This window comes from Thalassophryne amazonica, chromosome 8 (assembly GCF_902500255.1).
Source record: "Thalassophryne amazonica chromosome 8, fThaAma1.1, whole genome shotgun sequence".
In the NCBI taxonomy this organism is placed as follows: Eukaryota; Metazoa; Chordata; class Actinopteri; order Batrachoidiformes; family Batrachoididae; genus Thalassophryne; species Thalassophryne amazonica.
This window is the reverse complement of record NC_047110.1, coordinates 31915054-31930309: the sequence shown is the minus strand read 5'-3', so window position 1 is coordinate 31930309 and position 15256 is coordinate 31915054. Positions and strand designations below refer to the sequence as shown.

Below are 15256 nucleotides of genomic sequence, written 5' to 3'. Positions count from 1 at the left end.
CTGGGATTCGTCAAGTCCACCAAGCAAAAGGCAGATCATGCAGCATGACTCACTTGGGGAGGGTGTTAATGCTGCGTTTACACATAACGACGACAAGTCGTGAATGCCACGAAGTACACATTCTTGGCCGCTGATCACGAATGTGATGATTCGGGGCAGAGGCATCAGGTGTCCTCAGGAACTGCTGCAACCTGTTACCACACTTTACGATTAATGGCACGTGTTGCTGGAGAATTATCAGGAACCATTACGCACGGTCAAGAATAATGTTCCGTGTTGTTGCGCGCTATTGCGCATAACAGCGCATCGTTAAGTTCTGTCACGTTGTGAACGAGGTGAATTGTCTCCACACACACACCCATATTCATCCAAACGAATTCAGATCGCTCCAGTTTTTCAGAAGAACTTTGTGACTGTATGCGTAGTTGGCTCTGTGCCATGGAGTGGCGCACATGCCCAATTGCGCTGTGTTTGCGCTTGTGATGGAAGGCTGTATGTGGGGTTAATCTACTGTCTCGTGTCGTTTCTCAGATCAGTTGTTGGTTTGGTTTTGTGGTATGCAGGAGATCACTTGACCGAGGGTCTATACGTTCAAATAATAATAAAAAAAAATACTGTCATCACTGTTTACTCTTACTCAGTCAGTCTCTTACAACGATGTAGCCTAAATACATGAGCTTTCCAGGAGCGCACCTAATTTATTACGCACGCTCAGAGGCACGTCCCCTCCGGTGTGCACTTTTTTGGGGGGGGGTGCCCCCGCCCCCTGTGATAAACTCATCACCCCCTTAATATTTTCTGGCGCCGGGCTTGCCGGCCAATATTATCGTATACTATGGCTGGGACCAAGCTTTACTAAATTGTAAATAACTTTTTAATGATATGAGATAGAAACTTACTTTTTTTTTGCTGAAAAGTTAACTCTACGGACTTTCAATCCACTGTCGGCCATCTTGGTACTGCTCATAGAATCAAATCAAATCAATTTTATTTATATAGCGCCAAATCTTTATATTGCAAGGCAAAAGCCATACAATAATTACAGAAAAACCCCAACGGTCAAAACGACCCCCTGTGAGCAAGCACTTGGCGACAGTGGGAAGGAAAAACTCCCTTTTAACAGGAAGAAACCTTCAGCTGAACCAGGCTCAGGGAGGGGCAGTCTTCTGCTGGGACTGGTTGGGGCTGAGGGGAGAGAATCAGGAAAAAGACATGCTGTGGAAGACAGCATAGATCAATCACTAATGATTAAATGCAGAGTGGTGCATACAGAGCAAAAAGAGAAAGAAACACACAGTGCATCATGGGAACACCCCAGCAGTCTAAGTCTATACCAGCATAACTAAGGGATGGTTCAGGGTCACCTGATCCAGCCCTAACTATAAGCTTTAGCAAAAAGAAAAGTTTTAAGCCTAATCTTAAAAGTAGAGAGGGTGTCTGTCTCCCTGATCCGAATTGGGAGCTGGTTCCACAGGAGAGGAGCCTGAAAGCTGAAGGCTCTGCCTCCCATTCTACTCTTACAAAAGCTAGGAACTACAAGTAAGCCTGCAGTCTGAGAGCCCACTCTATTGGGGTGATATGGTACTAAGCATCACTCTGAGACAAGACCTTTCTAATTTTAGAGATATTGCGCAAATGTAAAAAAGCAGTCCTACATATTTGCTTAGTATGTGCATTGAAGGACATATCCTGATCAAAAATGACTCCAAGATTTCTCACAGTATTACTAGAGGTCAGGATAATGCCATCCAGAGTAAGGATCTGGTTAGACACCATGTTTCTAAGATTTGTGGGGCCAAGTACAATAACTTCAGTTTTACGAATTTAAAAGCAGGAAATTAGAGGTCATCCATGTCTTTATGTCTGTAAGACATTCCTGCAGTTTAACTAATTGGTGTGTGTCCTCTGGCTTCACGGATAGATAAAGCTGGGTATCATCTGCGTAACAATGAAAATTTAAGCAATGCTTTCTAATAACACTGCCTAAGGGAAGCATGTATAAAGTGAATAAAATTGGTCCTAGCACAGAACCTTGAGGAACTCCATAATTGACCTTAGTCTGTGAAGAAGACTCCCCATTTACATGAACAAATTGTAATCTATTAGATAAATATGATTCAAACCACCGAAGCACAGTGCCTTTAATACCTATGGCATGCTCTAATCTCTGTAATAAAATTTTATGGTCAACAGTATCAAAAGCAGCACTGAGGTCTAACAGGACAAGCACAGAGATGAGTCCACTGTCTGAGGCCATAAGATCATTTGTAACCTTCACTAATGCTGTTTCTGTACTATGATGAATTCTGAAACCTGACTGAAACTCTTCAAATAGACCATTCCTCTGCAGATGATCAGTTAGCTGTTTTACAACTACCCTTTAAAGAATTTTTGAGAGAAAAGGAAGGTTGGAGATTGGCCTATAATTAGCTAAGATAGCTGGGTCAAGTGATGGCTTTTTAAGTAATGGTTTAATTACTGCCACCTTAAAAGCCTGTGGTACATAGCCAACTAATAAAGATAGATTGATCATATTTAAGATTGAAGCATTAATTAATGGTAGGGCTTCCTTGAGCAGCCTGGTAGGAATGGGGTCTAATAGACATGTTGATGGTTTGGAGGAAGTAACTAATGAAAATAACTCAGACAGAACAATCGGAGAGAAAGAGTCTAACCAAATACCAGCATTACTGAAAGCAGGCAAAGATAACGATATGTCTTTGGGATGGTTATGAGTAATTTTTTCTCTAATAGTTAAAATTTTATTAGCAAAGAAAGTCATGAAGTCATTACTAGTTAAAGTTAAAGGAATACTCGGCTCAATAGAGCTCTGACTCTTTGTCAGCCTGGCTACAGTGCTGAAAAGAAACCTGGGGTTCTTATTTTCTTCAATTAGTGATGAGTAGTAAGATGTCCTAGCTTTACGGAGGGCTTTTTTATAGAGCAACAGACTCTTTTTCCAGGCTAAGTGAAGATCTTCTAAATTAGTGAGACGCCATTTCCTCTCCAACTTACGGGTTATCTGCTTTAAGCTGCGAGTTTGAGAGTTATACCACGTCAGGCACTTCTGATTTAAGGCTCTCTCTTTCAGAGGAGCTACAGCATCCAAAGTTGTGCTCAATGAGGATGTAAAACTATGGACGAGATAATCTATCTCACTCACAGAGTTTAGGTAGCTACTCTGCACTGTGTTGGTATATGGCATTGCAGACATAACAAAGAAGGAATCATATCCTTAAACCTAGTTACAGCGCTTTCCGAAAGACTTCTATTGTAATGAAACTTATTCCCCACTGCTGGGTAGTCCATTAAAGTAAATGTAAATGTTATTTAGAAATGATCAGACAGAAGGGGGTTTTCAGGGAATACTGTTAAGTCTTCAATTTCCATACCATAAGTCAAAACAAGATCTAAAGTATGATTAAAGTGGTGGGTGGACTCATTTACATTTTGAGCAAAGCCAGTTGAGTCTAATAATAGATTAAATGCAGTGTTGAGGCTGTCATTCTCAGCATCTATGTGGATGTTAAAATCACCCACTATAATTATCTTATCTGAGCTAAGCACTAAGTCAGACAAAAGGTCTGAAAATTCACAGAGAAAGTCACAGTAATGACCAGGTGGACGATAGATAACAACAAATAAAACTGGTTTTTGGGACTTCCAATTTGGATGGACAAGACTAAAAGTCAAGCTTTCAAATGAATTAAAGCTCTGTCTGGGTTTTTGATTAATTAATAAGCAGGAGTGGAAGATTGCTGCTAATCCTCCGCCTCGGCCCGTGCTACGAGCATTCTGACATTTAGTGTGACTCGGGGGTGTTGACTCATTTAAACTAACATATTCATCCTGCTGTAACCAGGTTTCTGTAAGGCAGAATAAATCAATATGTTGATCAATTATTATATCATTTACTAACAGGGACTTAGAAGAGAGAGAGACCTAATGTTTAATAAACCACATTTAACTGTTTTAGTCTGTGGTGCAGTTGAAGGTGCTATATTATTTTTTCTTTTTGAATTTTTATGCTTAAATAGATTTTTACTGGTTGTTGGTGGTCTGGGAGCAGGCACCGTCTCTACGGGGATGGGGTATTGGGGGGATGGCAGTGGGAGAGAAGCTGCAGAGAGGTGTGTAAGACTACAACTCTGCTTCCTGTCCCAACTCTGGGTAGTCACGGTTTGGAGGGTTTAATAAAATTGGCCAGATTTCTAGAGATGAGAGCTGCTCTATCCAAAGTGGGATGGATGCCGTCTCTCCTAACAAGACCAGGTTTTCCCCAGAAGCTTTGCCAATTATCTATGAAGCCCACCTCATTTTTTGGACACCACTCAGACAGACAGCAATTCAGGGAGAACATGCGGCTAAACATGTCACTCCCGGTCCGATTGGGGAGGGGCCCAGAGAAAACTACAGAGTCCGACATTGTTTTTGCAAAGTTACACACCAATTCAGTATTAGTTTTAGTGACCTCCGATTGGCGTAACCGGGTGTCATTAGTGCCGACATGAATTACAGTCTTACCGAATTTACGCTTAGCCTTAGCCAGTAGTTTCAAATTTCCTTCAATGTCGCCTGCTCTGGCCCCTGGATGACAATTGACTATGGTTGCTGGTGTCGCTAACTTCACATTTCTCAAATCAGAGTCGCCAATAACCAGAGTTTGTTCCTCGGGTGTGTCGCCGAGTGGGGAAAAACGGTTAGAGATGTGAACGGGTTGGTGGTGTACAGGGGGCTTCTGTTTAGGACTACGCTTCCTCCTCACAGTCACCCAGCCGGCCTGCTTTCCCGGCTGCTCGGGGTCCGCTGGGGGGGCAGCTAACGGCAGCTAAGCTACCTTGGTCCGCACCGACTACAGGGGCCTGGCTAGCTGTAGGATTTTCCAAGGTGCGGAGCCGAGTCTCCAGTTCGCGCAGCCTGGCCTCCAAAGCTACGAATATGGTACACTTGTTACAAGTACCATTACTGCTAAAGGTGGCCGAGGAATAACTAAATATTTCACACCCAGAGCAGAGAAGTGCAGGAGAGACAGGAGAAGCCACCATGCTAAACCGGCTAAGAGCTAGTAGCTGCGCTAAGCTGGCGGATTCCTAAAAACACACAAAGTGAATAATGTGTAAATAATTTAGAGGTGATTCAGCAGAGGGAGTGCTTTAGTTAAGGCACGTGAAGATTACATTGTGAAATAAATCGTTATCTAGTTATCTAGATCAATCTAACTACGCAGATTAACAGCTAACAGATACAGCAAAACACCGCTGTGCTCCCGAACAGGAAGTGATACAATACCTCAATGAGAGCCAACCACCAGTAGAGGTGGTTGGCTCATAGAAGATGTGTGATGACATGCGCAATGTGAGCGTCCAATCGGAATTGGTTCTCCGTCACATGGTTTTCCAAAATCCAATCGTAGGGCAGATTTAGTTCACGTGATATGGCAAAGATCGTTTTCAGGAGTGATATCTTACTAGTTGACCCGTTTGAATAGCCCCCTAACTGCTCCCATTGCATTTTGCATTTTTTGAACTTGAAAATTCTTCTGTTATAAAGTTAATCAATATGAGGACAAAGCTTCAGCTTTTAGCTCATACCTTTTTTGTTAAGGGTCCAAAAAAGAACATTTTATTCATTTAAAATAATAATATCGGCTGATTTATCGGCTATCAGCAAATCAGCCGATTTATCAATTATGTGCATTTTTTTCATCCAGATATCGTTATTGGCATCGGCCTCAAACAATCCATATCGGTCTGGCTCTAATCTTGGCTGTGTGCTTAGGGTCATTGTTCTGCTGAAAGATGAACCGTCGCCCCACTCTGAGGTCCACAGCTCTCTGGAGCTGGTTTTCATCCTGGATGTCTCTCTACATTGCTGCATTCATCTTTCCCTCAATCCTGACTAGTCTCCCAGTTCCTGATGCTGAAAAACATCCTCACAGCATGATGCTGTCACCACCATGCTTCACTGTAGGGATGGTGCCTGGTTTCCTTCAAACATGACGCCTGGCATTCACACCAAAATGTTCAATCTTTGTCTCATCAGACAAGAAAATTTTCTTTCTCATGGTCTGAGAGTCCTTCAGTTGCCTTATGGTAAACTCTAGGCGGGCTGCCACTAAGGAGTTAGCTTCCGTCTGGCCACTCTACAATACAGGCCTGATTAGTGGATTGTTGCAGAGATGGTTGTCCTTCTTGAAGGTTCTCCGCTCTCCACAGAGGAATGCTAGAGCTCTGACAGAGTGACCATCGGGTTCTTGGTCACCTCCTTGACTAAGGCCCTTCTCCCCCGATTGCTCAGCTTAAACGGGCGTTCAGCTCTCGGAAGAGTCCTGGTGGATCCGACCTTTTTCCATTTATAGGTGATGGAGGCCACTGTGCTTATTGGGACCTTCAAAGCAGCAGAAATGCTTCTGTACCCTTCCCCAGATTTGTGCCTCCTGACAATCCTGTCTCAGAGGTCTACAGACAATGTCTTTGACTTCATGCTTGGTTTGTGCTCTGACATGCACTGTCAACTGTGGGACCTTATATGTAGACAGGTGTGTGTCTTTACAAATCATGTCCAATCAACTGAATTTACCCCAGGTGGACTTCAGTTAAGCTGTAGAAACATCTCATGGATGATCAGTGGAAACAGGATGCACCTGAGCTCAATTTTGAGCTTCATCACAAAGGCTGTTAATGCTTACATTCATGAGATTTCTTAATTTTTTATTTTTAAGATATTTGCAAAAATCTCAAACTTTTTTCATATTATGGGGCCATTGTGTGTAGAATTTTGAGGGGAAAAATGAATTTCATGTATTTTGATGCGGCTGTAACAAAAAAATGTGTGGAAAAAGTGAAGTGCTGTGATTTCTTTCCAGATGCACCGTACATCTTCACTTGATTGCAATGATGTAACACCCTCCTTCATTTGCGGAGGTGAAAGTGAAAAAACAAAGAAAATTACATTGAATGACTTTGGTAAAAATTTTAACTACATATTTAAATGAATTATTTTTGTAATCAGAATGATTTTCTTTTCCCAGATACACTGCAAGGTCACAATCACAAATCACTTTTGATCACTGAATATGTGGTTTGTTAGGACCATAGGTTTTTGTTTGAAGTAGTGAGGTCTAGTTCTAAAGTCCAAAGTTTAAACAAAAGACTGTCCAAATGAAGTGTGAAATATGTCTCCTTTTAAGGTGGGCTTCAAAGGATTCCATATATCTAAGGAGCAGCAGGACGTGCAGGTTCCTTTTTCACACTGTGGTCAGGAGTACCAGCTGGCCCACGGCTCGGTGGTCATTGCTGCTGTTATCAGTTGCACCAATAACTGTAACCCTTCTGTCATGCTGACGGCAGGTGAAGCATTCAGTCACAGTTACACAGTCAACAACTGATGAAGCTGTGTGGAAATGTTTACAGTTGCAATTCTCCATTTACAAAAATGAATAAATAAAATGTTCCTAAGCAGGTTATCATTATACAAATAATGAATGTTTGAGTTCAGTGGTACGAATATTTCATGAGGTGAAAGCTGGAACATACCATTCAACAAGGTGAAGCCTCGTTGAATGGTATGTTCCAACGTTCACCTCATGAAATATTTGTTCCATTGAAAAAATGTAAAAACATTCATTACTTGTTTTATATAACAGCTAAAATAGATCCTTGTCATTTGATATTTTATTAATTTATAAACAACAGAAAAGGGACTTACATTTTTGCGTTCCACTGCTGCTAAAGCCCAAATTGTGACGTGTAGTCCGGTGATGCTGTGCACTGACTTCAGAATTCCATTAAAAAAAAGACTGTGTAGTTCCTCAATCCAGCCAAAAATCACATCAGCTTTTCATCTGAACAGTTCTTCATGCATCCAGACGGCTTACAGTGGAGTGGTGTGGTGTGTGCGTGCGCATGTCGTCCCGGTAGAGTCATTGTCCCCCCGGCACGTGCGCACACAACCAGATTGGCACTTGTGCATGCGTATACTACCAAAAAAACAGGACTGTGTACATTCTCAGTGCAGCGAAAAAAAATCATGTTAGAAATTAGTCCAGCTTTTCATTCTAACTTCCTGCTAACAGCCTCCAGGCAGCGCTGTGTGTGTGTGTGTGCGTGCAGTGCAATGGAACCAAATTTGCACTCTAAATGGAACCAAACTGCACTCTAAATGCAGTGCAACACAAATGAGACAAATAATCCATGTCATGTGACATACAAAGCACCAATCAAATGACAAGGATCCACTCAGCCGTTATATAAAACACCTTTGTACCTGGGTGAAGTCATAATGTGCAACATAACTTTCATAATGTGCACAGTGTTTCTGCTGTGGCTAACATTCATGTTATTTTTTGTTTTGTTTTCTGTATATTTTTCTTTGAACCAGGCAAGTGGTACAGTTTTGTTGTTCTGCAGGCAACATTATCCTAAAGTTGAACTGTCACTTGCAGGTCTGCTGGCGAAAAAGGCAGTTGAGGTGGGGCTTACTGTCAAGCCTTACATTCAGACCAGCCTGGCTCCAGGAATTGGAATGGTCACTCACTACCTCAATATCAGTGGAGTTCTGCCTTATTTTAGCCAGCTGGGGTAAACACACATCACAAATCTTTATTCATTTAAACACGTTTATGTTCATGTGTAAATAAATACAGACACAAGATATCTGCTTAATGCAATGCACCTAGCTAAACCTCTGTTTGGTCGCCACGTGTTGTCCAACCTGTTTCTACAACCCTGTGCTCATTCAAGCATGCAGTATTTGAAACCTTTGTGAAAGGGTTAATAGTCACATTTCTAGTAACTATAGTGTTACTTTATTACTTTGATATATTGCTGTCTTTTAACTGCCCATTGAGCTGCCTCAGGTGTGGACCTGCCATGCAGTGGAAGATCTTTCACCTGCCTGTGGGATATAATTACTTTTGATAGGTGGTGATGGATAAGTTGTTTGCCTGAGTGGTTGCCCTCCAGGCCCCGAGATGGTTCTGTAGTGTGGTGGATGCACCAGTGAATACTCCCTGATGTGACCTATCAGTAAAAAACAAAACAAAAAAAAATTATTGATTATGACGATAACCTTCAGATATTGCCCTGCTGCAGACGTTGATGCAAAAACTATTGAAGTAGACCTGCATTGAAATAAATGTGGTCAGATCTCAGAAAGAAATAGCTGATATGTATTTATAAGACCCTTATGAATGCAGTAAAGTAAATCTGCAAGCCCAAATTTGTAATTCAGCGGCGAAATCTTCGTTTAAAAATGACAAATTTGCAGCTAAAATTTGGCCCTCCGCGAAAACTGTTTGTACATCCGGGACATTGCCGTGACATGAGGGAGAAGACAGAGCGCTATTTCTCAATTGAAATTGATTTTATCTGTTTGTAATGTTACTGTTATACACATCCTGGTTTCAACATCCAAAAGTAAGCTGCAATGAATGCGAGAAACAGCTCTGCATGCTCAGATCAGCGGCGACATCGACAGCGGGCGACGTTCTTCTCCGACCCTTATTCCTTGCTCTCACTGCCTCCTATGCGCTTACTGAGTCTGCGGGCTCGGTAAATGCCGCAGCGGGCCACTCACACCGCCCTCATGTGTGCTGTGCAGAGCTGTGGCCAACTCCGGCACCACCTTCCTGTGTGTTGAATGGAGGTGCGGCCAACTTGGCAACAAGTCCAGAGACTACGTTTGCTGTTTTGATGCAGAGCGCTCCGGCAGCCAGCAAGGATAGACTTCTTGTCAAAAAATCCGCAGCGCCGCACGGTCTCGGTAACCACAGCCGCAGAGCTCTGTGGCCACTGAGAGAGGTTTGTATCTTTTTAATGACTTGGATTCTTTGCGGGTCGTGCATAGGGATGGATATTGATAAGATTTTATCGATGCCATTATCGATTCTGCTTATCGATCCGATTCCTTATCGATTCCCTTATCGATACCTCGTGAATTTTGTACTAAAAGTACAGGTTTACAGGTTTTTCTATGTATTTCATTGAGTCTTAAAGTAAATAAATATGAAATTAGTCACTGTATCCTTGATCTCTGGACATAAATAAAAATAAACAAAACAGTGTTTCGCTTTTATTAATTCAGACTGGATTCTATCGTTCTATCTTGACTTGTCAGAGAGCCGCACAGCATTTAGAGCTGTGTGAACAGAACGGAGGACGATTGTCATTTCTTTCTCGCAACGAGACAGGAGTCCCAGTTAATAACTTTAATCCGCACAAAAGTGAATCACAACTCATATTCAGGGATGAAAGTGGTGAAAAACAAAAAAAGCTGAAACCCAAAATTACCCCCCAACACCACGTGCACAAAAATGTTTCAATTCTAGAAGCTCTGAAATGCAATCTGGGACTATTCCAGACGATAAACTGGAGTGAGTGCAGCATCCATTTAGTCAGAAAAAAAATACAACTTTCCTTATTCAGATTCATTCCAGTAGTATTCTGCTCTTACTAGGATGCAGCAGTTTTCTAGTTTGGCAGATAGTTCTGGAGGAAATCACTGAAGAAATTAACACAGTGAAAATATGGTTTCACCGAAACAAACTGTCATTAAACTTAAATAAGACGGATGAAATGGAGGTGTAAGAGTCAATAGGTGTTCACAGGAAACACTTATTTATTTCTGTATGTATTTGTTTATGTTCATTGTTAGTTGCTATTATATATTTTCTGTTGTGTTTCTATTCAGGTTCTTTTTGTCTCTTTCTCTAAAATTGTATATAATAATCATTAGATTATTAATATATAAGCAAAAATAAATTTAAGGAATATTACAATTTGAAAACAAATGCACCCAAACGTGATGACGGCTGCAATTGCTAAATGCTAACTTTTAACATTGAAAATGCCATAGACATGCTAACGCGTTAGCATCGCTCCCGTTTTTAAGTTATAAAATACATCTATCAACTGTTTCAGAAGACCATAACAGGTCGGTTTAACATAGAAAAGGTAAATAATACTCACAGACGTATGCTCTTTAGGGTTTTAGCGGGGGAAAATTAAGCGAAAGAAAGAAACGAAGCAATCGATCGACGCATTGCTTCAATCTGCGAACCACTGCTTCGATTGGTTCAAGGTTTAAAGCAAAGCTGCACTGCAGAAAAGTTGATTAAGGACCCGCTGCAGGGTCTGTAATCAATGTAGAGAAATTATCATTTTCCTGACAAACACCCGCCAAAACAGCGGCCACTCTGAAGGACCGATAACAGAATCGTTAAGCACAAAGCTTATTGATGTCGTTGGATCGAATCCCGAAAGGAACCGGTTCTCGATACCCATCCCTAGTCGTGCATCCGTACCCCACAACGGTAACACCGGAGGCTAAAGACAGTAGATTTTCAATGTGACAACACTCAATCAAATGGGCGTATGAAAAAGTCAGAAAAAATCTTTTTCAAGCAAAAATAAAAGAAATGTATACTCACCAAACATACCGCAAAACAATATGAAGTTTTAAAAAAAAGTCGATCCTTCCATATAAGACAATAAGAAGGTGCTTTTGTAAGAGATGCAAACTGACGTAAATCCACAAATTACAGTTGGCGCGCGCAATGCATGCTGGGATAGGTTCTTCTCCTTATGTCTCGGCAACGTCCCGGGTGTGCTGACAGTTTTGCGGAGGGCCACATTTTAGCTGTAAATTTGTCATTTTTTTAAAATGAAGATTTCCCCGTTGAATGACAGATCTGGGCTTGCAGATGTACTTTACTACATTCAGAAGAATCTTATGTGTAAATGTCATTTTTTGGTCCAAAGATCTGACTGCATTTATTTCAATGCAGGTCTACTTTAAAGGCTCGACCACAGGACCAGCCCATCATGTGTAGGACGCCGTCTCCTTTGGTATCTACATTCAACAAAAATATAAACGCAACACTTTTGGTTTTGCTCCCATTTTGTATGAGATGAACTCAAAGATCTAAAACTTTTTCCACATACACAATATCACCATTTCCCTCAAATATTGTTCACAAACCAGTCCAAATCTGTGATAGTGAGCACTTCTCCTTTGCTGAGATAATCCATCCCACCTCACAGGTGTGCCATATCAAGATGCTGATTAGACACCATGATTAGTGCACAGGTGTGCCTTAGACTGTCCACAATAAAAGGCCACTCTGAAAGGTGGTTTTGTTTTATTTGGGGGGATACCAGACAGTATCTGGCGTGACCACCATTTGCCTCATGCAGTGCAACACATCTCCTTCGCATAGAGTTGATCAGGTTGTCAATTGTGGCCTGTGGAATGTTGGTCCACTCCTCTTCAATGGCTGTGCGAAGTTGCTGGATATTGGCAGGAACTGGTACACGCTGTCGTATACGCCGGTCCAGAGCATCCCAAACATGCTCAATGGGTGACATGTCTGGTGAGTATGCCGGCCATGCAAGAACTGGGACATTTTCAGCTTCCAAGAATTGTGTACAGATCCTAGCAACATGGGGCCGTGCATTATCCTGCTGCAACACGAGGTGATGTTCTTGGATGTATGGCATAACAGTGGGCCTCAGGATCTTGTCACGGGATCTCTGTGCATTCAAAATGCCATCAATAAAATGCACCTGTGTTCTTCGTCCATAACAGACACCTGCCCATACCATAACCCCACCGCCACCATGGGCCACTCAATCCACAACATTGACATCAGAAAACCGCTCACCCACACGACGCCACACACGCTGTCTGCCATCTGCCCTGAACAGTGTGAACCGGGGTTCATCCGTGAAGAGAACACCTCTCCAACGTGCCAAACGCCAGCGAATGTGAGCATTTGCCCACTCAAGTCGGTTACGACGACGAACTGGAGTCAGGTCGAGACCCCGATGAGGACGACGAGCATGCAGATGAGCTTCCCTGAGACGGTTTCTGACAGTTTGTGCAGAAATTCTTTGGTTATGCAAACCGATTGTTTCAGCAGCTGTCCGAGTGGTTGGCCTCAGACGATCTTGGAGGTGAACATGCTGGATGTGGAGGTCCTGGGCTGGTGTGGTTACATGTGGTCTGCTGTTGTGAGGCTGGTTGGATGTACTGCCAGATTCTCTGAAACGCCTTTGGAGACGGCTTATGGTAGAGAAATGAACATTCAATACACGAGCAACAGCTCTGGTTGACATTCCTGCTGTCAGCATGCCAATTGCACGCTCCCTCAAATCTTGCGACATCTGTGGCATTGTGCTGTGTGATAAAACTGCACCTTTCATAGTGGCCTTTTATTGTGGGCAGTCTAAGGCACACTTGTGCACTAATCATGGTGTCTAATCAGCATCTTGATATGGCACACCTGTGAGGTGGGATGGATTATCTCAGCAAAGGAGAAGTGCTCACTATGACAGATTTAGACTGGTTTGTGAACAATATTTGAGGGAAATGGTGATACTGTGTATGTGGAAAAAGTTTTAGGTCTTTGAGTTCATCTCATACAAAATGGGAGCAAAACCAAAAGTGTTGCGTTTATATTTTTGTTGAGTGTATAAAGTGAATACTCATTGGTGATATTCAGGCAGGCAGTTTGCTGTGAGTTTGTGAGACATTTGCTGCAGTCTAGAAGCTGTTTTCATATCATTCATATCTGTGTCCTTGGGTCATATGAGGGCAGGGGTCAGATTGTGAGTTAATACGTCACTCTGGCAAAAATGCAGACGAGTGAATCTGTCCTTGAAGACGATATGTTCCTGAGGAACTGAGGGTGTTGTTCTGTTTTTGTTTTTTTAAAATGCCATTTTGTCTTAGCTTTGTCCCTTGGAAACAAAACACATGGTCGCATTGTCGACTGACAAGCTTTTGTATAATCTGTACGGAGGAACCTGCAGTCACTGCACATTATTTAGCAGTAAAAAAAGAAAGGAGGAGGAATTACATGCTACATGTTATAAATCTCTTTATCATCTTCATGAGCACTGCTTATGGGTCCCTGAAAAATGACTTAACCCAACCATGTGATGCTGACCAAACACGGCCAGGCGAGGGATCACCAGTGGATCTCCAAAAGTGAAGTTGCAGCAGTTGAAGCCCTGAAATTTTTGCCCTGATAGAATTTCTTCTTTTGAATTTGGTTGGAATTGGAAAGGTGACACATTTTGCAGTGGTGTGTGTCACAGTAGCACTTTGTCAGCGGTCTGTTATTTATTTGAGTGATACGTGATGAACATTGTAATTATCTGGTCGTACTGAGGACAAGACGCTTGACCTCCTGGTGGTGTTGTCACAGGTTTGAAGTGATCGGCTACGGCTGTGCCACTTGTGTTGGGAACACGTCACCGTTACCAGAAGCTGTCGTGGAGGCAATCAAACAGGTAACAACCACATTCTACAGGATTCTGTTGGTGTGGAAAATACTTTGACAGTCATAGAAGCCAACCAGATAGTCATGATATATTAATTCATTTTTTTTTTTTTTAAAGGGGAACCTGGTGACTTGCGGTGTGTTATCCGGAAACAGGCATTTTGAAGGCCGTCTATGTGACTGTGTGCGTGCAAACTATCTGGCCTCCCCTCCCCTGGTGGTGGCTTATGCTATTGCAGGGACTATGGGAATCGACTTTGAGAAAGAACCTTTGGGTAAATAAGTCATGTGCAGCTGCCCCATTCCAACACAAACACAAAATATCCAAATCAGATTAAAGATGCACTTTTGTGTTTATTATCTGTTTCGATCTGAAATTATTCACGGATTAGACGAGCAACAGAAGATTGACAGCATTTGATTGATTGATTTGTTGCCTTTTTCCTCACAAGCATTAAGCTTCCTCTGGTTTGAGCAGGTGTGACATCAGAGGGGAAGGACGTGTACCTCTGCGATATTTGGCCATCCAGGGAGGAGGTTCGAAAGATCGAGGAGGACACAGTCATCTCTACCATCTTCAGCGATGTCAGGGGCAGGATGGAGGTGAAAAGAACATTTTACTGTCTGTTTTCTCTGACTTTTTGTCCTACTTCTAGTTTAGCTGCAAGAAGGTTACCACTGATCAAATGTTAACATACAGCACAGTTTTGTAATGTGGATATGTGGACACAATTCTTATTTTTCCACTCAAGTGATGTGATGTCAAACAACCCCCCCCCCCCCCCCCCAACTGTTGAATCTTGTAGAAAGGCAACACATTTTGGAACGGTGTTGAATGTCCAGATTCTGTGGTTTTTCCTTGGGACCACAAGTCCACATACATCCGTTCACCAGCTTTCTTCAGCAAACTGGTTAGTCCCGTGACCTTGGCAGTAGCCATGTGTGCCTCAGTAAAGCTCCTGGTTCATCCTT

At 42.3% G+C, this 15256-nt stretch overlaps 1 protein-coding gene across 1 annotated transcript in view; it reads left to right on the top strand.

Moving 5' to 3' along the window:
- The window catches only part of ireb2 (iron-responsive element binding protein 2), a 123682-nt gene that overhangs the window by 56732 nt on the left and 51694 nt on the right, over positions 1–15256 (top strand). The window contains exons 12-17 of the mRNA XM_034175966.1: positions 7190–7349; positions 8444–8579; positions 14210–14294; positions 14403–14559; positions 14763–14887; positions 15091–15195. Coding sequence (XP_034031857.1) covers positions 7190–7349; positions 8444–8579; positions 14210–14294; positions 14403–14559; positions 14763–14887; positions 15091–15195 — 768 coding nt within the window. The remainder of the gene's footprint in view (positions 1–7189; positions 7350–8443; positions 8580–14209; positions 14295–14402; positions 14560–14762; positions 14888–15090; positions 15196–15256) is intronic.